At 39.4% G+C, this 27,453-nt stretch overlaps 1 protein-coding gene across 1 annotated transcript in view; it reads right to left on the reverse strand.

The window, feature by feature from the left end:
• ACSM6 (acyl-CoA synthetase medium chain family member 6) overlaps nt 1-27,453 on the reverse strand; it is a 77,996-nt gene that overhangs the window by 12,691 nt on the left and 37,852 nt on the right. The window contains exons 7-8 of the mRNA XM_053557765.1: nt 25,381-25,504; nt 22,959-23,039 (exon numbers count right to left, since the gene is read on the reverse strand). Coding sequence (XP_053413740.1) covers nt 22,959-23,039; nt 25,381-25,504 — 205 coding nt within the window. The remainder of the gene's footprint in view (nt 1-22,958; nt 23,040-25,380; nt 25,505-27,453) is intronic.

The raw sequence follows: 27,453 nt of genomic DNA on the forward strand, positions 1-27,453 counted from the left end.
CTTTTAAGTGGGCTGAAGAGAGATTTAGGGTGTCTACCTGCTGGGGTTTGAGAAATCAGCAGCCTCCAGTCGTATTGGAACTGTGACTAACATCCCATACCCCAAAAGACCACGTGTTGCCCAGACAATATTCAACAACATATACAAACTGCTTTGTTTTTGGTTGTGTATTTTTTTTTCTTTTTTTTTTTTTTTTTTTTTTTTGTTTGGTTGGGTTTTTTTGTTTGTTTATTTTGACGTTGTTGATGTTCTTTTGTTTCTTAATTTCAATCTTTTCCATACAGATCCCTTTTTCTTTCTCAATTTTTCTAGTTTAATTATAATTTCCCATTGCTGCCTTTTTTAATAACTACAACTTCATTTTTGCTAGTGTTTCTACCGCTATCACTTGGTTTTTCACCCAATTTTATCGCCATAAAGTTTTCTGTTTGCTTGTTTTGGTTTGAGTTATAGCATTTTTGTTTTTCCTCTCTACTTGGTGGAGGTGGGGTACTGTGTCTGACCAGGTTAGCAAAGAGCTGCTGACCTCAAGGGAACCACCCAACTGGGCACCCAACCCCCAGAAGGTGGGGTTTTTTAAGGTTCTGTCAAAGTACCCTACTGTACACCTATATTGCCCTGTCTCCCTCTTTCTGTGCCTCTCTTCTTTTTGTCAATATTCCTTATCCCTACCCCCTCTCCTTTCTCTATCTTTCTTTTTTTTCTTATCACTCGGTCCTCCTTTCTTTCATCCCTTTTTTGCTCTTCAACCTTCTCACCTTTCTGGTCCTGTAACCCTTAGTCCACAGGCACAAGAACTTAAAGAGCAAGAGGAAGTGAAAGGAAAATTAGGGCAAGGAAACAGATAAAAGAAATCACTCATGAGGAAGAATCAGCAGAAAACTCCAGGCAACATGAAGAACCAGTCCAGAACAACCCCGCCAAGGGACCATGAGGTAGCTACTGTAGAGGATTCCACCTATACAGAAATGTTAGGAATGACAGAAAGGGAATTTAGAATACACATGTTGAAAACAATGAAAGAAATGATGGAAACAATGAAGGAAACTGCTAATAAAGTGGAAAATAACCAAAAGGAAATCCAAAAACAGAATCAAATCAGAGATGAACGATATGAAGAATATAAAAAGGATATAGCAGAGCTGAAGGAAATGAAACAGTCAATCAGGGAACTTAAAGATGCAATGGAAAGTATCAGCAACAGGTTAGACCATGCAGAAGAAAGAATTTCAGAGGTAGAAGACAAAGTTTTTGAGATAACTCAGATAGTAAAAGAGGCAGAAAAGAAGAGAGAGAAAGCAGAACGTTCACTGTCAGAATTATGGGACTTTATGAAACGTTCCAACATACGAGTTATAGGAATTCCAGAAGGGGAAGAAGAATGCCCCAGAGGAATGGAAGCCATACTAGAGAATATTATAAAAGAAAATTTCCCAAACATCACCAAAGATTCTGACATACTGCTTTCAGAGGGATATCGGACCCCATGTCGCCTCAACTCTAACCGAGCTTCTCCAAGACACATTGTGATGAACCTGTCCAAAGTCAAGACAAAAGAAAAGATTCTGCAAGCTGCCAGGAGTAAGCGCCAGTTGACCTACAGGGGCAAATCCATCAGAGTGACCTCAGACTTCTCTAATGAAACTTTCCAAGCAAGAAGACAATGGTCATCTACCTTTAATCTACTTAAACAGAACAATTTTCAGCCCAGAATTCTGTACCCTGCTAAGCTAAGCTTCAAAATTGATGGAGAAATCAAATCATTTACGGATATACAAACATTGAGGAAATTCACCACAACAACACCAGCTCTACAGGGAATACTTCAACCTGTTCTGCACACTGACCACCACAATGGATCAGCAGCAAAGTAAGAACTCAGAAATCAAAGGACAGAACCTAACCTCCACACTGATGCAAAAGATAAAACTAAGCAATGGACTCTCACCAAATAAGACGAATAGAATACTACCACACTTATCAATTATCTCCATAAATGTTAATGGTTTGAATTCCCCACTGAAGAGACATAGATTGGCTGACTGGATTAAAAAACACAAGCCATCCATTTGCTGTCTGCAGGAAACACACCTGGCTTCAAAAGACAAATTAAAGCTCCGAGTCAAGGGTTGGAAGACAATTTTTCAGGCAAATGGAATTCAGAAGAAAAGAGGAGTTGCAATCTTATTTTCAGATACATGTGGATTTAAAGCAACTAAAGTCAAAAAAGACAAAGATGGTCACTTTATATTGGTCAAGGGAAAACTACAACAAGAAGACATTTCAATTCTAAATATCTATGCACCAAATTTAAATGCTCCCAGATTCTTGAAACAGACCTTACTCAGTCTGAGCAATATGATATCTGATAATACCATCATAACAGGGGACTTTAACACACCTCTTACAGAGCTGGACAGATCCTCTAAACAGAAATTAAACAAAGATATAAGAGATTTAAATGAGACCCTAGAACAATTATGCTTGATAGACGCATATAGAACACTCCACCCCAAAGATAAAGAATATACATTCTTCTCATCACCCCATGGAACATTCTCCAAAATTGATCATATCCTGGGACACAAAACAAATATCAACAGAATCAAAAGAATTGAAATTTTACCTTGTATCTTTTCAGACCATAAGGCACTAAAGGTGGAACTCAACTCTAACAAAAATGCTCGACCCCATCCAAAGGCATGGAAATTAAACAATCTTCTGTTGAATAACAGATGGGTGCAGGAAGAAATCAAACAGGAAATCACTAACTTCCTTAAGCATAACAACAATGAAGACACAAGCTACCAAAACCTGTGGGATACTGCAAAAGCAGTTTTGAGAGGAAAATTCATCGCTTTAGATGCCTACATTCGAAAAACAGACAGAGAGCACATCAACAATCTCTCAAGAGACCTTATGGAATTGGAAAAAGAAGAACAATCTAAGCCTAAACTCAGTAGAAGAAAAGAAATCTCCAAAATCAAATCAGAGATCAATGAAATTGAAAACAAAAGAATCATTCAGAAAATTAATGAAACAAGGAGTTGGTTTTTTGAAAAAATAAATAAAATAGATAAACCATTGGCCAGACTAACGAGAAATAGAAAAGTAAAATCTCTAGTAACCTCAATCAGAAATGATAAAGGGGAAATAACAACTGATCCCACAGAGATACAAGAGATCATCTCTGAATACTACCAGAAACTCTATGCCCAGAAATTTGACAATGTGAAGGAAATGGATCAATATTTGGAATCACACCCTCTCCCTAGACTTGGCCAGGAAGAAATAGACCTCCTGAACAGACCAATTTCAAGCACTGAGATCAAAGAAACAATAAAAAAGCTTCCAACTAAAAAATGCCCTGGTCCAGATGGCTTCACTCCAGAATTCTATCAAACCTTCAAGGAAGAGCTTATTCCTGTACTGCAGAAATTATTCCAAAAAATTGAGGAAGAAGGAATCTTCCCCAACACATTCTATGAAGCAAACATCACTCTGATACCAAAACCAGGAAAAGACCCAAACAAAAAGGAGAATTTCAGACCAATCTCACTCATGAATATAGATGGAAAAATTCTCAACAAAATCCTAGCCAATAGATTACAGCTTATCATCAAAAAAGTCATTCATCATGATCAAGCAGGCTTCATCCCAGGGATGCAAGGCTGGTTCAACATACGCAAGTCCATAAACGTTATCCACCATATTAACAGAGGCAAAAATAAAGATCACATGATCCTCTCAATAGATGCAGAAAAAGCATTTGATAAAATCCAGCATCCTTTTCTAATTAGAACACTGAAGAGTATAGGCATAGGTGGCACATTTCTAAAACTGATTGAAGCTATCTATGACAAACCCACAGCCAATATTTTACTGAATGGAGTAAAACTGAAAGCTTTTCCTCTTAGAACTGGAACCAGACAAGGTTGTCCTCTGTCACCTTTACTATTCAACATAGTGCTGGAAGTTCTAGCCAATACAATTAGGCAAGACAAGGAAATAAAGGGAATCCAAATGGGAGCAGAGGAGGTCAAACTCTCCCTCTTTGCTGACGACATGATCTTATACTTAGAGAACCCCAAAGACTCAACCACAAGACTCCTAGAAGTCATCAAAAAATACAGTAATGTTTCAGGATATAAAATCAATGTCCACAAGTCAGTAGCCTTTGTATACACCAATAACAGTCAAGAGGAGAAGCTAATTAAGGACACAACTCCCTTCACCATAGTTTCAAAGAAAATGAAATACCTAGGAATATACCTAACGAAGGAGGTGAAGGACCTCTATAAAGAAAACTATGAACTCCTCAGAAAGGAAATAGCAGAGGATATTAACAAATGGAAGAACATACCATGCTCATGGCTTGGAAGAATCAACATTGTTAAAATGTCTATACTTCCCAAAGCAATCTACCTATTCAATGCCATTCCTATCAAAGTACCTACATCGTACTTTCAAGATTTGGAAAAAATGATTCTGCGTTTTGTATGGAACCGGAAAAAACCCCGTATAGCTAAGGCAGTTCTTAGTAACAAAAATAAAGCTGGGGGCATCAGCATACCAGATTTTAGTCTGTACTACAAAGCCATAGTGCTCAAGACAGCATGGTACTGGCACAAAAACAGAGACATAGACACTTGGAATCGAATTGAACACCAAGAAATGAAACTAACATCTTACAACCACCTAATCTTCGATAAACCAAACAAGAACTTACCTTGGGGGAAAGACTCCCTATTCAATAAATGGTGTTGGGAGAACTGGATGTCTGCGTGTAAAAGACTGAAACTGGACCCACACCTTTCCCCACTCACAAAAATTGATTCAAGATGGATAAAGGACTTAAATTTAAGGCACGAAACAATAAAAATCCTCAAAGAAAGCATAGGAAAAACACTGGAAGATATTGGCCTGGGGGAAGACTTCATGAAGAAGACTGCCATGGCAATTGCAACAACAACAAAAATAAACAAATGGGACTTCATTAAACTGAAAAGCTTCTGTACAGCTAAGGTGACGATAACCAAAGCAAAGAGACAACCCACACAATGGGAAAGGATATTTGCATATTTTCAATCAGACAAAAGCTTGATAACCAGGATCTATAGAGAACTCAAATTAATCCACATGAAAAAAGCCAACAATCCCTTATATCAATGGGCAAGAGACATGAATAGAACTTTCTCTAAAGACGACAGACGAATGGCTAACAAACACATGAAAAAATGTTCATCATCTCTATATATTAGAGAAATGCAAATCAAAACATCCCTGAGATACCATCTAACCCCAGAGAGAATGGCCCACATCACAAAATCTCAAAACTGCAGATGCTGGCGTGGATGTGGAGAGAAGGGAACACTTTTACACTGCTGGTGGGACTGCAAACTAGTACAACCTTTCTGGAAGGAAGTATGGAGAAACCTCAAAGCACTCAACCTAGACCTCCCATTCGATCCTGCAATCCCATTACTGGGCATCTACCCAGAAGGAAAAAAATCCTTTTATCATAAGGACACTTGTACTAGACTGTTTATTGCAGCTCAATTTACAATCGCCAAAATGTGGAAACAGCCTAAATGCCCACCAACCCAGGAATGGATTAACAAGCTGTGGTATATGTATACCATGGAATACTATTCAGCCATTAAAAAAAATGGAGACTTTACATCCTTCGTATTAACCTGGATGGAAGTGGAAGACATTATTCTTAGTAAAGCATCACAAGAATGGAGAAGCATGAATCCTATGTACTCAATCTTGATATGAGGACAATTAATGAGAATTAAGGTTATGGGGGGGTGCAGAAAGAGGGATGGAGGGAGGGGGGTGGGGCCTTAGTGTGTGTCACACTTTATGGGGGCAAGACATGATTGCAAGAGGGACTTTACCTAACAATTGCAATCAGTGTAACTGGCTTATTGTACCCTCAATGAATCCCCAACAATAAAAAAAAAAAAAAAAAAAAAAATACAAAAATATTGAGTTATTTTAGCTGAATGGTTTCATTGTTGACCTAAAATACAAGGTGTGACCATGAAGTAATGTGACAGGAGTGAAAAAATACACTGACCCCCCTAGCTCAGTTTTGAGGGCTATGACTTTCCTAGTTGTCACTTTGGAAAGCAATATTCGTATTTATTTTGTTTTTTATCCTACTTAAATACTTTTGAACTTTTCAATAGGAACTGCCAGCCCTGAGGGCCAGAAAGTCTTTAGGGTAGTAAATCTTATACCTTGAAGGCAAACTTTTATTTTTTGAGAGAAAAAGAGACATTTAGTATCAAATCTATAATACCAAATTAGATAAATTATCTAAATTTATAGATAAATACATTTTAGATAAATATATTTTTAAATAAGATTAAAAATTGATTTTATTGTAAATAGAGTGGTTTTCTTCATTTTTGATGTTTCATTGATAGTATATAGAATACAATTAATTTTTTGTGTTTTGATCTTGTATCCTGCAACTTCAACATACTCATTCATTACCTTTAATAGTATGTGTTTGCATGTGTGGGCTTTAGGAATTCTTTAGGATTTTCTCTATGTAAGAGCTTGTCATCTGTGAATATAGACGTTTTTATTTCTTCTTTTCCAGTTTGGATCCTATTTCTTTTTCTTGCCTAAGAGCCCTGAATAAAATCTCTATGTTGAATAGAAGTGGGAAGAGTGAGTGTTCTGTAAATTCCAGTGTTATCGGGGGATACTTTCAGTTTTTCGCTATTCAATATGATGTTAGCTGTGGGTTTTTTGATAGATGCCCTTTATCATATTGAGGAAGTCCCCTTTTATTCCTGTTTTGTTGAGGATTTTTACCATGAAGAGGTGTAAAATTTTGTTAAGAACTTGTATTTTTGCTGTGTCTATTGAGATGATCATGTGATTATGGTACTTTATTCTACTAATATGGTGTATTGCATTGATTTTCATATTTGAATCAACTTTGTATCTCCAGAATAATCCTATTTGGCCATAGTGTAGAATTCACTTATATGGTGGTAGTTAGGTTTGCTAGTATTTTATTGAAATTATGGCATCCAAAAATGTAAGGGGTACTAGTTTATAGTTTTCTTTTCATGTACTGACTTTGGTTTTGGTACCAGGATAATCCTGGCTTCATACTATGGCCTCATTTTCAGGCCCAGCCAGTCTCCAAAATCCCGGTCTCATATATTCTTGGAAGAACTTATGAAGAATTAATGTTATTTCTTCAAAAAACTTTGGATGGAATTCACCATGAAGCCATTTGGGCCTGGGCATTTTTTTGTGTGGGAATTTTTTTTGGGGGGGTGGAGTGGGAATAAGGAATTAAAATTATGGTACTTTGTATTGACAAACTAAAAAATATCTCTTCCATCTTCCCCCTTTGCTTATCCTCTCTTCTCCTTTATTGCCTGAATTAAAAAAAAACAACACTTTATTGAGGTATAATTCACATTACTTATTTACCATCTACAACTTGATGAGTTTGAAGATAGGCACGCACTCATAATCTATGCCATAAACCTATTCATCACCTCCAAAAGTTTCCCTCTGCCCTCTTATTTATTTTTATTATTATCATTATTTGGTAATAATACTTAACATAATGTTTACCCTTGTAGCAAAAGTTTAAGTATACAACATAGTATATTGTTAGCTGTAGGCACGATGCTGTACAATAGATCTCCAGGAGTTATTTATCTTGTATAACTAAAACTTTATATCCTTTGAGTGATACCTCCTCATTTTCTCTTTCCCCCAGCTTTTAGCAAACACTAGTTCACGTCTGTATCTGTGAGTTAGATATTTTAGATTCATCATATAAGTGGTATTGTGTGGTATTTGTTCTTCTCTGCCTGGCTTATTTCACTCAGCATAATGTCCACCAGGTTCATCCATATCTTCACAAATGACAAGATTTTCTTCTGCTTATCAGTTGGTAAGGCGCCGGCCCCACATACCGAGGGTGGCGGGTTCAAACCCGGCCCCGGCCAAACTGCAACAAAAAATAGCCGGGCGTTGTGGCGGGCGCCTGTAGTCCCAGCTACTTGGGAGGCTGAGGCAAGAGAATCGCTTAAGCCCAGGAGTTGGAGGTTGCTGTGAGCTGTGTGAGGCCACGGCACTCTACCGAGGGCCATAAAGTGAGACTCTGTCTCTACAAAAAAAGAAAAAAAAAAAGGATGAATAATATTCCATTGTCTGTATGTACCTTGTTTTCTTCATCTATCCATCTATGTGCATTCAGGTTATTTCCATGTAGTGGATATTGTAAATAATCCTGCAATGAAAATGGGAGTGCACTCATCTCTTTGAGATTCTGATTTGAATTCCTTGGGAATTCAAGTTATAATTAGTTTTTGTTATTGAATTCTAGGAGTTGTTTATATATTTTGACTATTAACATTTTATATCGTACCTTTATGTGGTTTGCAAGTATTTTCTCCCACTCCATACACATGTCTTTTCTTTTCTTCTTTTTTGAGCAGAGTCTCACTATGTCAACCTTGGTAGAGTGCTGTGGCATCACAGCTCACAGCAACCTCATACTCATGGGCTTAAGTGATTCTTTTGTCTCAGCCTCCCAAGTAGCTGGGACTACAGGTGCCCGCCACAATGCCCAGCTATTTTTTGTTGCAGTTGTCATTGTTGTTTAGCTGGCCTGGGCCGGGTTTGAACCCTCCACCTTCGGTGTATGTGGCTGGTGCTGTAACCACTGTGCTACAGGCGCTGAGCCCATACACTGTCTTTTCTTTTTTCTTTTTTTTAATTGACACGAATTTTTATAATTCCTATCTCTCTGCTGAAATGTTGCCTCTTTTTCCACTTGAGTCTTTTAACACATTAGTCACAGTTATTTTGAATTCCCCCATCTGATACCGGTTGCTGTGTCTCTTGGGAAGGTGTTTATTCTTGTTTTGTTTTATTTTGTTTTTGGCATGCTTCATATTTTTGCCAAAAGCCAATACCTTGCATAGGACAGTAAATACTGAGGTAAATATTTGTATGCTTGGAGATGAGCTTGCTTTTCCTCTGACTAAACATGAAGTTTCTCTTAAGCTAGTCAAGGTGTGAGATTTGTTGTTGCTATGGTTACCTTCAGTCAATCACAGGCTTCAAAGGCCTCCAGTGATATCTATCTCCAGCTCTGGGCTGGTTTGCCAGAGTTTACTTTCTCAATGTTTTTTCTTTTAACCCTTGGTTTTCATTTGTGCTACACCACAGGGAGAGTACTACAGTATATGTGTCTTGCAACTTCCCAGTTCTATTCTACTGTTATTTTTACTTGATACTTATTGACCTGTGATGAGGGTCAGGAGACAGGAATATTCTCTGATGGTCTGATCTAGCAGATACTGTGTCATGGAATCTCAGAGGCAGCATGGCCTTCACCAATGCTCCTGGCCCACCACCAGCTATAGTTTTGACCCAGCACATACTCTTTTTCTTCAGAGGGTGAACTTCTTTTATTCTTTTGCCTTTCCCAACTGCAGTGGGGTTTCACTAGGGCCCAAAGTTGACTGCATTTGTTGCTCTTTCTCCTACAAATTTAGGCTTTTGTTCCATAAGGAAGGTAAGGGAGATTGGTTGAGTAGAGTTTTTTTTTCTTTTTTTTTGAGACATAGCCTCAAGCTGTCGCCCTGGGTAGAGTGCTGCGGCATCACAGCTCACAGCAACCTCAAACTCCTGGACTCAAGCGATTCTCCTGCCTCAGCCTCCCAAGCAGCTGGGACTACAGGCGCCCACCACAATGCCCAGCTATTTTTTGGTTGCAGCTGTCATTGTTGTTTTGTGGGCCCGGGCTGGATTTGAACCCTCCAGCTCAGGTGTATGTGGCTGGTGCCTTAGCTGCTTGAGCCACAGGTGCCGAGCCTACACCGTCTTTTCATTCTGTTGACAGTTTCCTTTCCTGAGCAGAAGCTTTTTAGTTTGATGTAATTTCACTTGTTTATTTTGCTTTTGTCTCTAGTGCTTTTGGTATCATATTCAAGAAGTCATTGCCAAGGTGAATGTCAAGTTGCTTTTCCTTTATGTTTTCTTCTAGCTGTTTTACAATTTCAGGTCTTAGGATTAAGTTTTTATTTTTAGTTGATTTTTAATTTTTGTATGGTGCAAAACAAAGGTCCAATTTATTTCTTTCACATGTGGATATTCAGTTTTCTCAATACCATTTACTGAAGAGACTATCCTTTTCCAGTCATGTATTCTTACCACCCTTGATGAAGACCAGTAGATTTTATATACGTGAGCTAATTTCTAGGATCTTTCTTCTAATCCATTGGTCTCCATGTCTGTTTTTATGTGACTACCATACTATTCTAATTACTATAGCTTTGTAATATATTTTGTAATTAGGAAGCTGTGTTATCTCCCGCTTTGTTCCACTTCTTTAGTAAATTCTTCATTCATTTCTTGAATTATTTTTCTGGTTTCTTTGAGTTGCTTTTCTATTTTCTCTTGGATCTCATTGATCTTTCTCATAATCCATATTTGGAATTCTTTATCTGTTGTTTCAGTATTTTCATTTTGGTTGAGATCCATTGCTAGAGAGGTCGTGTGTTCCTTTGTGGAGGGTCCTTTCACTCTGATTTTTCATACTTCTGGTGGTCTTGTGCTGATTCCTTTTTATCTGCACCAGCTGTCACTTCTTGGGTTTGGTTTTTCTTTTGTTTATATTGGACTTTTCCCTCACTCTCTCTTAAGGGTGTCTGTAGCACCTTTCAGTGAGCCTGAATTCCAAGGTAAGGACCTTTGGTTTTGCTTGTGGGTACTTTGATGAGTATCTAGGTTCTGGATGGATACCTTGGTTATAGATATCCTTAGTATGGTGGTTTTCTCAATTGCTAGTTATTTATAGGCTATGGTGGTGGTATACTATGTGTATAGGCCAATTCCCTGTCTCTTGTTGAAAAGGGGAGAAGGAAGAAGGAGGTCTTTGAAACCCTTTTCTTCCCTCATTCCTGTCGTCTCCTTGATAGTATGGGTTATACTGGGATGCCCAATTTATTCTCTAAGTTAGTAGGTATTGCTTGCAGTAAGAGCCAGTCATGCTTTGTATAATTGAAACAATGAATGTTGTAATAGGCAGTGCAATTTGTTCTACCTGCCAGTAAGTGGGTGACAAGAGGAAAGAGCCCGCTGTAGTGTTTTTTTTTTTTTGTTTGTTTGTTTTTTTTTGAGACACTGTCTCACTCTGTTGCCCTGGGTAGAGTGCTGGGGTGCTCAAACTCTTGGGCTCAAGTGATCCTCTTGCCTCAGCCTCACTCAGTAGCTGGCACTATAGGGCAGCCACCACAGCACCCAGCTAGTTTTTCTATTTTTATTTTTTTTATTTTTATTTTATTTTTTTTTTTATTGTTGGGGATTCATTGAGGGTACAATAAGCCAGTTGTTTTTCTATTTTTATTACAGGGGGTCTGGCTCTTGCTTTGGCTGGTCTTGAACTACTGAGTTCAGGGATCCACCTGCCTCAGCCTCCCAGAGTGCTAGGATTACAGGCGTGAACCACCTTGCTTGGCCTGCAGTGGTATTATTTGAGACCTATGATCAGCTCGAGTAGATCATGAGAAGCACTTCCACTCTGATGCCCCTGGGTAGTAGGTAGGGCCTGGGAGCTACCCAGCTTCACTGTATTCTCTACCACAACAGAAATAGGTGAAGGAGTGAGTTTGGGTGGGCTGGCTTCAGAGTCTCAGCAGGCACAAGAGCTTTCTCAGCAAAGTTCAAAGATCAACTCCCAGGCTGCTGGAGAAAGCCACCGGGAGGGGCTGAAGTAGTCAGAGTCTGCCTGTGGGGGAGGGGCAATCTGGGATTCACGGTCTGGCAGGTCAGCATCTGGGAACAAGCAACAGCCCAAATTAACTGAGCTCACCAGCAATGGCACCATAGGCTGGGAACTTACCTGCCCAGGTTCCAGCCCAGGACTAAAAGCCCAGCTTTCCAACGGGGAGTGGGGTACCCCACCAGTGCACTGAGTTTGGTTCCCACATCATATTCTCCTTTTAGTTCTGCCTGTATGGGCTCCCTCACCTCTCCATATTAGTTTACAAATCTTCCCTCTGTGCCCCTAAGCAACAAGATCAAGTCCCAGGACTAGAGTATCTGTCTTGTCCAGATCTGTGGGCCTGTCTCCTGATCCCCTAAATTTAATCCCTGACCATGTCAGGGAGAAGCATTCTGGTCCCCAGATGCCCAAAGAGTGGTCAAGTAGGCTTAATGTCCTTCACTTCCGAGTATGCCTGCTTTGCTAAAACAACTGAGGAAAGAGAAATCTTATACTTCTTAGTGATCCTGAGAAAGCAGCAGGCAGCTGCAGAAGAACTCCTCCTCTAATGATGAGAACAAACTTTACACTGTGTTTAAATAACTTTGAAAAGCAAAAGGAAAAAAAGAATATGTAACTAATAATAATACCTTGGTTTAGCCATAACTATGTAGCTGATACTGAACTGAAGACAAAAAAAGGTATAAAAGAGCCTGGAAAAAAACTGTTCCTTGAAACTCAGCATTTCATGTCTTGAGGTACCCTGAGTTCTGGGAGGTGTGTGTGTGTGGGGGGGAATTAAAGATTCCTTCCTGTATATTGTTGGTGTAAATGTCTATTTTAATTTGCTGTTTTCCTGCAACATTTTTGGTTCCCTGACCGGGAAAACAAGCAGGTGGATTGGGACGGAGAGACTCTGGGGGCTTCCCCACACCAGGTGTAGCACCCCTTGGGGGTAATCTCTGGCATCCTGACTGACACTGTTCTCTAAGAGCACTCCTGTGCAGATTACGTGGAGGGAGGGCCTCAGCAGAGTGGCAGGGAGGTTCCACGGTGGTCCTCTGCAGTGGCAGCGCACCAACGAACATAGGGAGGAAGAGCATGCCTGGACTTAGGTAAGAACTGGATTTAAAAAGGGCATAATACTGGGAGCAAAGCCCACCCCTAAGAGTGGAAGGGGAGTTTGATCACCTTCTTGAGGCAGGAGCCTCAGTAGAAAGGGACAAGAAAAGAGAATTGATCTCCATGAGGCAGGGGACCTCAGTCAGAGAGGTAAATTTACCTCCATGAGGCAGGGGGCCTCAGTAAGAGGGGTTAAAACAAAACAGGATGAAGCAGAGGGTCTCAACAAAAGTAAAAGGGATTAAGAGAAATTGTTTAGCGTCTGTGAATAAGCGTGAATGACTGTATAGCTCCACCAATGGTCATAGTTACGGAGCCCCGTTGGGCCTTAACCTGCAGTTCTGTGGCGATGACATAAGGCATAATAGTGACTTGCTGCGCAGCTGCAACCAGGCCTGAGTTTATATGGGTGCACCTCAGCTAAGACACTCCTTAAAGCCTCCAGAGGTATGGCCAGGTGGGTTTCTGAGAGATCTTCAACCCCGCCTTGTCTGTCTGCACCACAGGGATGGGTCCTGCATTGGCTAAGGAAACTCCCCTAGGGTTAAAGGTTTAGAATTTTAAAAAGGGCTTTGTAAGGGACAATGGAGTTATTACAACCCCTAAAATGCTGAGAAAACTTTGTGAGCTAGAATGGCCATCCTTTGGAGTAGACTGGCTGTCAGAAGGGAGTTTAGATGTAAGTTTAGAAAAGTAGGTATACAGAGTAGTGACTGGTAAGCCTGGACACTTTGATTAGTTCCATACATAGATGCTTGGTTGACACTAGTGTTATAGCCATCCCTGTGGCTGACAGGACAGGTGACCATTGCAATGGTAGCTAAAGCAGAAGAATAAAAGATTAAAAGACCAGGTGACAAACTAAAAGTCCATGTACTAGTAGATCCTAATCCAGAGGACCCACCTGAAATACAAATAAGGCCATGATAACATTTACTGACAAGGGAACTGTTGATCTCATGGTTCCTACACCATGTCTATTGTTAACTATAATTATGCCCCAGGAAGAAGAATGGAGATTATTCATGAGGCCAGAATAAGAAAACTTATTAGAGTCAGAGTTAATTGCTAAGTGGCCTGAGGTATGGACAGAAAACAACCCCCCTGTACTGGCCACAAACCAGGAACCTGTGTATGTGAAACTAAAGATGGGCACAACCTATCAGACAAAGGCAGTATCCAATGCCAAGGGCAATACTGGAGGGAATCCAGGCCCTTTAAACAGACTGAGGTCTTATGGAAATATCCACCCCTGCCAGTCAACAGTGGAACACCCTCTTTTGCCAAAGCTGGGGACCTCGGAGTATCACCCTGTGCAGGACTTAAGACTAGTTAATCAAGCTACTATAACTTTGCACACAACAGTGCCAAACCTGTGCACTCTTCTTAGCTCGGTATCAGCAGAGGTTGCTTGGTTCACTTGTTTAGATTCAAAAGATGCCTTCTTTACAACCTGAGTGGCTCCGGTAAGTCAGAAGCTGTTTGCCTTCCAGTGGGAAGACTCCCGAGATGGAGTTGTTCAACAACATACCTGGACTCGGTTGCCACAGGGGTTCAAAAACTCTCCTACAATCTTTGTGGAAGCACCAGCCAGGGACCTGTCAACCTTTCCTGAACAACAGTTACAGTGCACCTTACTGCAGTATGTGGATGATTTACTATTAGGCCTTGAGACTAGGAAAGGATGTGCTCAAGGAATTGATATGTTGTTAAAACATTTAGAGAACTATGGATTTAAAATTTCCTTCAGGAAATTTTAACCTGTAATTTGTAACCTGCCTGTTCCCAAGGCCAGGGGAGAGTTGTGAGAATTTCTATGGATCCTAAATTTTGCTGTGCTTGCTAAGCCCTTGTATGAAGTTACAAAGGTGGGGGGGAGGGCAGGTGATTAAAAAGCCCCTAGGGCAGTGGTTCTCAACCATCCTAATGCCACCAGGCCCTTTAATACAATGAGAATGGATGCCCCAGTGTGAAAGGTCCTCAGGAAAAAGCATTCCAAGCCATTAAAGAAAAGAACTCCCACCTGGGATATCTGCCCTGAAGGTGGACATTATAGCACTCACCAAGGCTCTGAAATTAAGTAAAGATAAGACAGTCAACATTTATACTGATTCAAAGTATGCCTTTTTAACCTGCATGCACATGGTACACTGTATAGAGAAAAAGAACTATTAAACTCAGCTAGAAAACAAGTAAAATACTTATTAAGGGCTGTGTGGAAACTAGCAAGGTGGCAGTCATGCATTATAAAGGACACCAAAAGCATTAAGGACATGTTATCTTAAGGACTATTAAGACTGACACAGAAGCACTCTGGGTAGTGGCAAGCCAACATATATTTGCAGCCCTACTACCTTGGGCCCCAAATGTAACACCAGTATACAGTAAAAAAAAAAAAAAAAAAAAAAAGAACTGGAGTGGTTAGCACAAGAGCAAGAATTTGCCATAGATATGGTTGGATGTGTTTTCCAGATGGAAGAATAGTTGTGTCAGAATTATTGGGAAATACTGTAGGGTAGGCTGTGCATGAATCCACCCAGCTAAGACACTCCACTCCAACTACTAGGAAAGTATTTCTATATAAAACATCTAGCAAGCCTGGCAAAAACAGTAAGTCAAAGATGTGTGCCCTGTAGCTAATTTAATGCCAAACAAGGCCCATCTGCCACCAGGTTTTCACAGTGTAAGAAATACACCCTTTGAAAACATTCAAGTGGACTTCAATGAAATACCTCCAAGCTGAGGAAATAAGTATCTGCTGATATAACTCAGGGTGAGTCAAAGCTTTTCCTACTTGAAGTGAAAAAGCCAAAGACATCACACGTTTTCTACTTAGAGAAATCATCCCTAAATATGACTTGCCTCTTTTCCTAGGCTCTGATGAAGGACCTGCTTTTGTGGCTCCATTTCTGAGTTTGAGGTTGCTGTGAGCTGTGACACTACATCACTCTACAGTGAGTGAGGGCAACATAGTGAGACTCTGTCTCAAAAACAAAAACAAAAACACCCCCAAAACTTCCTTCTTCCTACCACCCCTAGGGACTGGAGAACTTTAGGTTTTCCAGTTTATGATTCTAAACTGAAAAGACAAAGCATGATGTGAAAAAAGGAGATTGGAGTGACAATGATTGGCTTCCCCAGACACCTGGGCTGAAGGTGGGTCATGGGGATACCGAGCCCCAGTATATTGGTTTGACTCCCCCTCCTGGCTCAAAGGTGAAGGAGGAAGCATCTTCCCTTCCCAATGGTAAGGAAGTGGGAGAGGCACAGAGTACTGCAGAGGGAACCGAGATGGCTGAAGAAAGTGGAGAAAATGAGGCACAAAAACAGGCTGGGGAAGATGCAGGTGACCTCCCTGGATCCCAGAAGGAAGAAGAGGGAGAGACAGCAACAGAAGAGATGGAAGAAGTAATGAGGAGGGAGCAGAAGGGGAAGCGAAAGAGGGGGAAGCTGAGGGCGAAGAAGAGCCAGGAGAAGAAGATGACTCTCAGGCCTTTCATGTTTAATTTCTTCCAGAAAACCCAAGCCATGAAGCAACATTTCAAATGTCTCTCACAAACCAAACTACAAAATACTGTGGCCTGAAGCTAGAACAGCTCTCAGTACATTTGGGGTTCACCGAGGACTTATCAAACCTGACATGCTTAGATGAGCAGGAATAACTCCTTAATCATACTGATAGGAAATTAAATGTGAATATGGCATGTGCATACCATCACGTGCCTGACGCTCTTGGCCTTGGCACAGGCAATAATTTGTTTTTGCGTGTGTTTTTGCGTTCTTGCGTGACTAGACCTTATTAATACACTGAAAAAATGAAAAAAAAATCTAATTGTTAAATTGGATTATCCGATAACCAGTTTTAGAAATAGTAACAAATGAGACCAGCAAAGCCTTAACCCTACTGGCCCATGAAAAACCCAAATGAGAAATGCTGTTTATCAAAACCGATTGGCCCTAGACTCCCTTCTAGAAGCTGAAGGAGAAGCATGTGAAAAATTCAATTTAACTAACTGTTGCTTACAGATTGATGATGGAGGACAAGTAATTGAAGATATAACTAAAATAACTCGTGAATACTAAAACTGATGCAGAAGCATGCTAAAATAACTTATGTACCTATACAAGCGTAGAATGAATTTAACCCAGACTTTTTATACAGTGAATGGTTTTCTAAACTAGGAGGATTTAAAACTATAATTATAGGCTTTCTTTTTATAATTGGAGGATATTTGCTTTTGCCTTGCTGATTACTTATCTTTGTTCAATTTCTGAAAGGCATAGTCTCTGCAATTGTGATAAAAAAGAATGCAGGCAAAGCGCTCATGACTCAATGATATTACCAAGTAGCTATAGATACTGATAATAAAAGAGATGAGACCCCATTCCTGGCTGATGGGATCTTAAAGGGGGGAATGAGGAAGGAAAAATGAATCTTATACTTCTTAGTGATCCTGAGAAAGTAGCAGGAAGCTGCAGAAGAACTCTTCCTTTAAAGATAAGAACAAACTTTACACTGAGCAGAAATAACCTTGAAAAGCAAAAGAAGAAAAAAAAAAAGAACAATACCCTAGTTTCTAACATCTGTAGCCATAACTATGTAGCTGATATTGAACTGAAGGAAAAAAAGGTATAAAAAAAACCCAAAAAACTGTTCCTCAGAACTCAGTATCTCATGCCTTGAGGCACCTGAGTTGTACCTTCAATTAAATATTCCTTCCTCTACATTGTTGGTGTAAGTGTCTATCTGTTTTAATTTGCAGTTTCCCTGTAACACTAAGATTCTTGACTCAATCATTCCTTGAAGCACCCATAGAAGAGAGCTAGCACTCTTGTCCCCTTTATCCCAAGGGTCTCCCCCAGCTTGCCGCACTCCTCTAACCAAGGCAGCCTGCTCTGAATGTCCTAGCCCTGTGAGATCACACAGATCCCCCTGGAACCCATCAGTCCTCTGTGGCTACCAAATTTTTGGGAGTCATTGGGAAATAGTTAAGTCGGGACTAGTCACAAGAAAACTGAAGGGCTGTAGCTCCCTGGAGAAGAAGAAGGCACACAATGGATACAAAAACAGTATGTTACTCACCACCTGGCTCAGGCTGTGGTCAGGGATTATAATCCCACAGCGGGTGACAGCCCAGTACTCTGTGATTAAGAAGCTCCCAGGTCACGGGCAGCAGCAGATTTTAGACTTGTTACAGTAGAGAAGCTCCCCACCAGTTCTAGAGCACCCAGTTTGCCAGTGGTTTGGAGGAGGAAAAACACAGAACCCACCTACCCTTTCCACAGGGCTTCAGATTCCTGGGGGTTGATCCCTGCTAAAATGTTGTTTCTTCCTGTCCTGCTCTGCAACTTCTTCCTGTTGAATTTCTGATAGTTTCTGGAATTGTTTACTTCAGAATTACACTTGGCTTATTATTATTATTTTTTCTGTCAAAAAAACTCCTCCTTCTTTCTGAGGTGATCTAGCAACCAATGTCTCTAGTCAGCTATCTTGGCTCCTCTCCTTCCACTGGGGTTTTAATAGAGACTGTATTGAATCTGTAGATCATTTTGTTGCCAGAACAAGGAGTCCATCCACCTGACACCCAAGGCAATCAACGGCAAAGTGGGTGAGAGTTCAACGGTATCACTTTTATTTACAGAAAAACCAGAAATTCTGGAGAACAGCGTGGATATTTATGTCCTCAAACTACTGCTCTGCCATCACGTTTCATTCTGGTATTTTTATGCCTTCACAGTAAAACCATACACCAGCAATGTTATTATACCAGCATAGTATACATTAAACAAATGCCGCCCCCATGAGTTATAAAGTCAAATATCTCTTGTTTTCAAGGTGGCTATATCTGTAAAGTATTTTTAGTTAGACTAAATTTATAGCCAGTTAATGCTTCATTGAGTCTGTAAGACTGCCCTGGGTCCTTGACTGGCACCATGGAGTCCGGTTTCCCAGCTTATCTATGACTGTAGGTAGGCCTTAGAAATGAATAAACATTCACATTGTATATCGAAGCAGTACCCTGAACCCCACACATGCATCAATGTACAAAGTTATGATTTAATAAAAAATAAAAAAATTAAAAAAATTAAAAAAGAAGTGAATAAACAATCTCCAGAGATTGGCACATATAGGCTCAGCTGGACTTGTTAGGGCCTGACCAGCATCACCTGCCTGAAATGGCCATTCAGGTTAACAGTGGTTGCTAACAATTTGGAGTAGTATGAATATTTTAACAATATTAATTCTTCCAGTTATCAACACAGAATGTCTTTTCATTTATTTGAATTTACTTTAATTTTATTCCTCAGTGTTTTATAGTTTTTAGTGTACAAGTTTTTCTTTACTTTTTTTTTTTTTTGAGACAGAGTCTCACTTTGTTGCCTGTGGTGGAGTGCCATGGTGTCATAGTTCACAGCAACCTCAAAATCTTGGGCTTAAGTGATCCTCTTGCCTCAGCCTCCTGAGTAGCTGGGACTACAGGACCACAACATCTGGCTATTTTTAGAGATGCGATCCCGCTGTTGCTCAGGCTCTTCTCGAACTCATGAGCTCAAGCGATCCACTCGCCTTGGCCTCCCAGAGTGCTAGGATTACAGGCATGAGCTGCCACACCCAGCCCAGTGTGCAGGTTTTTCACCTTCTTGGTTAAGTTTATTCCTAAGTATTTTATTCTTTTTGATTCTATTGTGAATGGATTTTTTTTAAACTTCCTTTTTTGGGCAATTCATTGTTAGTGTATAGAAACATGGCTGATTTTTTGGATGTTGATTTTGTTTACTGGAATTTTGCTGAATTCATTTATTAGTTCTAACAGTTTTTGGGGGGAATCTTTAACATTTTCTGTATATCTATAAGACTATGTCATCTACAAACAGATAATTTTACTTTTTTCCTTTCTGATTTAGAGGCTCCCTTTTTTCACTTGTCTAATTGCTCTTATTAAGACTTTCAGTATTATGTTGAGTGATACAGTGAGAGTGCATATCATTTTCTTTTCAAGAACTTAGGGAAGGCTCGGCGCCTGTGGCTCAAGCGGCTAAGGCACCAGCCACATACACCTGAGCTGGCGGGTTCGAATCCAGCCTGGGCCCGCCAAACAATAATGACAGCTGCAACCAAAAAATAGCCGGGCGTTGTGGTGGGCGCCTGTAGTCCCAGCTACTTGGGAGGCGGAGGCAGGAGAATAACTTGAGCCCAGGAGTTGGAGATTGCTATGGGCTGTGATGCCATGGCACTCTACCTAGGGTGACAGCTTGAGGCTCTGTCTCCAAAAAAAAAAAAAGAACTTAGAGGAAAAGCTTTCACCAATGACTAAGATGTTAGCTTACATTTTCATATATGGCCTTTATTATGTTGAGGTAAATTCCTTCTATACCTAATTTGTTGAGAGTTTTATTACCAAATGGTGTTGAATTTTGTCAATTTTTTTTGGCATCTATTGACATGATCATGTGATTTTTAGTCTTTAATCTGTTAATGTGGTATAACACATTGTTTGGTTTTAGTATGCTGGCTCATCCTTGCCTTAATGGGATAATTTCTTCTTGGTCATGGTGTTTGATCCCTTTAAAGTGCTGTTTAACTTGGTTTGCTGATATTTGGCTGAGAGTTTTTGGTTCATTGGGGATATTGGCTTGTAATTTTCTTTCTTTTTTTTTTTTTTTTGATAGAGTCTCCTCAGTCTGTTTCCCCAGGCTGGAGTGCCGTAACATCAGCCTAGCTCACAGCAACCCCATATTGGGTTTAAGGGATCCTCCTGCCTCACTGTCCCCTGAGTAGCTGGTAGAACAGGTGCATATCACTGTGCCTAGCTAATTTTCCCATCTTTAGTAGTGATGAGTCTCACTCTTGCTTAGGCTGATCCCAAACTCCTGAGCTCAAGGGATCCTTCCACCTCAGCCTCTCAGAATGCTAAGACTACAGGTGTGAGCCATTGGCCTGGCCATAATCTTCTTTTTTTTTTTATGGGTTTCTTATTTTTGGTATCAGGGTGATACTGGCCTCTTAAAAATTGAGTTTGGAAATATACCTTCCTATATATTTTTGGAGAGTTTAAGAAGATTGATATTTATTCTTTAAATATTTGGTAGACTTTACCTGTGAAGCCACCTGGTGCTGGATTTTTCTTTGTTGGAAAGTTTTTGATTACTAATTCAATTTCCTTGTTATTGGTCTGTTTAGCCTTTCTATTTCTTTATAATTCAGCCTTGGTTAGTCATATGTTTCTAGGAACTTATCCATTTCTTTAGGTTGTCCATATAGTCATCTCTATGATCCTTTATATTATATTTTTTGTATTATATTTTGTATTATATGATCCTTTGTATTATATTTTTGTGGCATTACTTGTGATGTTTCTTCCATTCCTGATTTTATTTATTAAAGTCTTTTCTCTTTTTTTTTCCTCCTTAATTAGTCTGGTTAAGGGTTTGGTGATTTTGTGTGAAGTTTTTTATCAGTTTATTTACTTGTAATAGGTCTATTCAGATTTTCTATTTATTTTTCTTCTTCTTTTTTTTTTTTTTGGTAGTTGGTATGTTTCTAGAAATTTGTCCATTTCATCTAGGGTATCCAATTTGTTGGTGTAGAATTGTTCATACTGTTTTCTTATAATCTTTTCTGTTTCTGAACTGTCAGTAATAATTTCCCCTCTCCGATTCCTGATTTAAGTAATTTGAGTCTTCTCTCATTTTTTCTTGGTTGGGCTATTTAAAGGTTTGTCAATTTTATTGATCTTTTTTCAAAAAAGCCACTTGTTTAGTTGATTTTCTCTATTGTTTTTATGTTCTCTATTTCACTTATTTTTGCTGTAATCTTTGTTCCTTCCTGCACTTGTTTTCGTTTTGGCTGGCTCTCTTTTTCTAGTTTCCTATGATGAAAGGTTAGAGATACTTTGTATGATTCAATCTCTTTAAATTCACTAAGAATTACTTTCTGGCTTATGATATGATATACCCTAGAGAATGTTCCTTGTTCACTTGATAAAAAATCTGTGTTTGGATACTGTTAGATGCAGTGTTCTGAAGATGTTTGTTAGATCTACTTGTATTATATTGCTTCTTAAGTCTTCCACTTCCTTGTTAATGTCCTGTCACTGTTCTATCCATCATTGAAGGTGCGATCTTGAAATCTCCAACTAGGGAATGATTTTTTCCCCCCTAAGTAGCTGGGACTACAGCCATGCACCACCATACGTGGCTAGTTTTTTTTATTTTTGGTTTTTGAGACAGAGTCTTGTGCTGTTGCCCAGGCTGGTGTTGAATTTCTGGCCTCAAGCCAGCCTTCTGTCTCAGGCTCCCAAAGTGCTGGAATTAGAGGCATGTGCCATCATGCCTGGCTGGGAATATATTTTTTAGTAAAAATGAGATTGCTTTTGTTGGTGGCCATTGCCCGAAGAATTATCTTAAAATATTTTTGAGCAGAAGCAATATTATTAAAACAAAGGTATAGTTCCCAAAGGTGATTGATTTGCAGTGAGAATGTATATGTTTGTGTTATCTTGTTGAAGAATTTCCCTGATCCTTCAGAGGAAAAGAATTTCTTTTTCTTCTGTACCACGTCAGCAATTTATTTAGGTACGTCATGATGGTATTAAATCATTTGTCCATTTAGCCTGTCTTCTTTAGAGTGGTTTCAGCTCTTCAAAGGGTAAGAACTTTATAACATCAGCCCCTAGCTCAGTGATTTCCATTGTCCCAACTTTTGATAACATTTCAGAATAAATGTTAAGAAGAAACATAGCATCGCTATCAGGCCAAATATGGGTATGAGGCCAAGTGTGTTATTTTACATTGTCATTAAGAATATGGATGTTGGAGGCAGACTAACTGGGTTTAAAGGCAGACTTTATCACTTACTATGTATTAGCTGCTTGGTGAAGCTATCCAGTCTTCCCAGGCCTCAGTTTCCTTATCTGTTAAATGGAGGTAATAATGGTATCCTCCTGCTAGAGGTGTTGGTCATGAGCAAATAAGATAGTCTAATAATGTTGCTAAGTGGCATGGATAAGTGCCAGGTATTCAGTAAGAGCTCAGTTAGCAAAAAACAGTCATAATTATTGTTATGGCCTCCTACCTGGACAATGTAAGGTGGCAATGGCTTCCCCAGAGAACCTGGCTTCAATTTCATTCTTTTGGAAGTGGCACAGAGTAGACCCTGTTTAAAGAAATGCAGGCAAGTTTTTTGTCTTTAAAAAAGCAATGAATTAATGGATCTATTCATTGATCACCAATGGCTACGGTCGTCATGAAAAAAGAAATAATTAGATACTATGTGCCTTTTGATGGAGGAACATCATATGACTTAAGGAGTAGTCTTGGGCCCCCCTAAAACCCTCCAAATCAAATAGGCATGCATCCTATTAAATATCTAGGTATATTTACCAATTTTTAGGAAATGCAGAGAAATAGAGGAGAATGTCAAACAACACTGTAGGAATGTACTTAGCAAAATCCAAGCTGTGAAATAGTCAAAAGGACCAACAATTCTTTAAGTAAAAAAATAACAAAACAAAAAGAGGTAATGATGAAAATCATGGGTTAAAAATATATGTAAAGGACTTGTCAACTAATCACAATGTGTAGTCCTGATTGGAACAAATGGTAAACTAGAAAACACTCAAGACTTGAATGGTGGATAAATATGTGAACAGTGGATATTTAATGACAAGAGGGAATTATTGTTAACTTTTAGGTATAATAGTAGAATTTTTTACTAAAACTATGTTTGAATAAAATATGACTTCTGAAATTAGTTTAGAGTATTGATAAGTGAGGATTAACCATAAGGTAATAATTGTTGAAATTGATCAATAAATACAAGAGAATTCAATGTGCTATTTAATCTATTTTTGTATATCTTTGAGATTTTTCATAAGAATATTTCAAAAATAGGTGATTGTTTTGAGACACTGAGAGATACTTTAGCACAGCACATGGGGCACCTAGAAAGAGTGCAGGTATCTTTCTTGGAGGACATGAGAACTGGTTCTTGTATGGGTCAATCATGGATGTGTATGAGATGGAGAAATTTTTATTTATTAGAATTTTACAACAACCAGGGAAGATGGGTGATCCTGGAGAGCTTGGTTCCCATAAAGAAACAGTCCAAATAGAAGACTTATACTACATTTCCTGGAAGGGTAAGTATTATGGAAAAGTTTAGGGGTTCAAATTCCTGGATGGTAAGACAGCATGATCAGCAAGATGGCAGGAGGCAGTATATGATGGCATTTCTCTCCATGGTGCCCCAGTCTATATTCCTTTCATGAATTCACATATGTGATTTGCTCTCTTGTGGAAAACAGTAAGAGACAAATAGCTGTGTGCCAGTTGGAATTTGGCAAACTGAGCCAGCCCACACAATGCAGGAAAAGAAGAGGGAATCATGTGGGCGCCTGTGGCTCAGTTGGTAAGGCGCCGGCCCCATATACTGAGGGTGGCGGGTTCAAACCCGGCCCCGGCTGAACTGCAACCAAAAAATAGCCAGGCGTTGTGGCAGGCGCCTGTAGTCCCAGCTACTCGGGAGGCTGAGGCAAGAGAATCGCTTAAGCCCAGGAGTTGGAGGTTGCTGTGAGCTGTGTGATGCCATGGCACTCTACCGAGGGCCATAAAGTGAGACTCTGTCTCTAAAAAAAAAATAAATAAATAAAATAAAATAAAAAAAACACACACACACACACAAAAGCTCGGAATTCATAAAAGTCCTGGTCAAAAGGAACCCTGTGTGGCTACAAATATTTGGATTTGGAGGTTCCATTTCCAAGGGACAGGGAGACCCACAAGTGACTTCCAAGACAGACATAATATACACACTAGAGTAATGATTGATTTCATTCACTTTATTTTACAACTCTGATGCTATAGCTTTTGCATTTACTGGTATCTCTACTCCAAACCCTCCTTCCACCCTCTCTTTTTCCTGTCTCTGCTTGAAGGTCACTTCCTCCAAGAGGCTACTTCTCTTTCCCTTCCACACATTTCCAGTGTGACCTAGGTTTCTGCATCATACATTTACCCCACCATACCTGTATTACAATGGCCTACATTATTCAATTGTGCATATTTGAGGACAGGGATTATTTGTCTTGCAGATGATGCAAGTTGTTCCCCTCCCAGCCCCCCATCCCCAATTCACATGTTAAAACTCACTCCTTAATATGATAATATTTGGAGATGCAGACTTTAGGGAGGTAACTGGGTTCAGATCAGGTCATGAGGGTGAGGGCCTCCTGATGAGATTAGTGCCCTTATAAGAAGAGATACCAAAGAGGGTGGTCTCTATATTTCTCTGTCATGTGAGAACAGAATGGGAAGTCAGCAGTCTGCAATTCAGAATAGGGTCCTCACCACAATTAGAACATTCTGGCACCCTGATTTTGGACTTCCAACCTCTAGGTTTCTGCATTTTTAGTATGTGCCTAGGGCTTTAAATGTGCTTACATAGCGAATGGACAAGTTTGGTTATCTGGCTGAATGGTGATTCAGCATCAACTTACAGTTTCTGTCTGTCCATAGCCTTCATAGATATCCAGCTTAGTGATGCGTTTCCAGTCCTCTATCACCCCAGGGCTGATGGGTCCTCCTATAGCCACACAATGCTTCAGACTCTTGAATCTGTGGCTAGAGAGGTATCAAAAGTTGTTGTTGTTAGACTTGGTGAATATTTCTACCAATAATAGGTCAGTTGTAAGAAAGAATTTTGGAAAAATGATGCAGATATCACCAAATACATAGGAGGTATTCATTAAATGGTAGTTTATGTTCTTATTAGTATTCTATTAGACAATCTATTCAGATGCCCCAGTTGGATCAATCTCCATGAAGACTCTCATTTACTCTTCTACACAAGAGACATTCACGTTAAAAGTGGATCAGTCAGTACTAACTGATGTCAAGAATCTAGCCTCTGCAGAAACCCTTCAAAGTTTCATTACTTCCCCTAAAGTCTGAAGTGTTGTGCGAAGGATGTATCAGAACTGGTAAGAAAGCAGAAACTAATTTTCTGAGGTTTGGCAATGCAAAGAGAGCCATCAGTTTACAAACCAGGCTCAAAGACTCTGGACATTATGAGAAGTTTCCACAGGGCCCCCAGGCATAGATAGAATAGTAGTTAAAATTGCAATCAGTGGGGCGGCGCCTGTGGCTCAAGGAGTAGGGCACTGGTTCCATATGCTGGAGGTGGCAGGTTCAAACCCAGCTCCGGCCAAAAAAAAAAAAAAAAATTACAATCAGTGTAACCTGGCTTATTGTACCCTCAATGAATCCCCAACAATAAAAAAATAAAAAAAAGAATAGTAGTTAAATATCTTTTCTAAACCTATAGTTCATTTTGTCTGTATTTGATTTTTATGATGGTAAAAGGGTCAGATGTGAGAATGAAATTAGTGCAAAACTCTTTGTAGTTTCAGATAGAGGAGGAGTGACCCTAGGTATTTTGAACAGAAGAGTGTCAATTAATGGTTATGATACTCGTCTTTATTAGGTAATATCTGCCTACTCAATTAAGTCCTGAGACAAGGAGAAATTTAAACTGATGAACTGTTTCTGAATTAATTCCAGAAGCATTATTACATCATTGTACCATTGCCTTTCTATTATTAATTTCAGAGTTACAAATAAGAGTTGACTATGTTTAAATTTTTAAATGCCTTTATTTTAAAGGTAAGAGAAATAATCTGGACATTTCTCGTGATGGCATATTGATTAATAGAGATATGCTGTATTTGAATGTAAATATTTTTAACTGCTCCATAAAATGCCAACAAACTAGGCTTTTTTTTTTTTTTTTTGAGACAGAGTCTGTCTATGTTCCCCTGTGTAGAGTGCTATGGAGTCACAGCTCACAGCAACCTCAAACTCTTGGGCTAAAGCAATTCTCTTGCCTCAGCCTCCCAAGTAGCTGGGACTACAGGTGCCCACCACAATGCCCGACCATTTTTTTGTTATAGTTGTCGTTGTTTGGCAGGCCTGGGCTGAGTTTGAACCTGACAGCCCTGGTGTATGTGGCCGGTGCCCTAGCTGCTGAACTACAGGTGCTGAGCCCTAACTAGGCATTTCTTAATGTCTACATTGTTTGCTACCACAAATGCTTCCTTCTGTAGTGTATATTTCCTTCTTTGCACAGCTAAAGTAAAATTTGGTAAAATAAGTATTTAGCAAATTCTAAAGGTTGATGCCATGCTTTGGAACCTGTGATATCTCATTAATCTTTACTGATTATAATTGGCAATTCTACTTCTTTGTTAGTACCCTAGAGAATTCTATGATATGAGCACTGTATGAATATCTATCTATCCCCATGCTATCAATGGGCTTTGATGCCCATTTCACCAGCTTGTTGGCATTTTATGGAGCAGTTAAAAATAGGCTCAAACACAGCATATCTCTATTAATCAACATGCTATCACAAGAAATGTCCATATTATTTCTTATACTTTTATTTATTTATTTTTCTTATACTTTTAAAAGAAAAGTATTTAAAAGTGTAAAAATAATCAACTCTAACTTGGAAAAGATCCAAATATTTTTATAAGTACTTGGTTCATTAAAACACCATTCATTCCAAGGAA

The sequence above is a fragment of the Nycticebus coucang genome, chromosome 12 (assembly GCF_027406575.1).
Source record: "Nycticebus coucang isolate mNycCou1 chromosome 12, mNycCou1.pri, whole genome shotgun sequence".
In the NCBI taxonomy this organism is placed as follows: domain Eukaryota; kingdom Metazoa; phylum Chordata; class Mammalia; order Primates; family Lorisidae; genus Nycticebus; species Nycticebus coucang.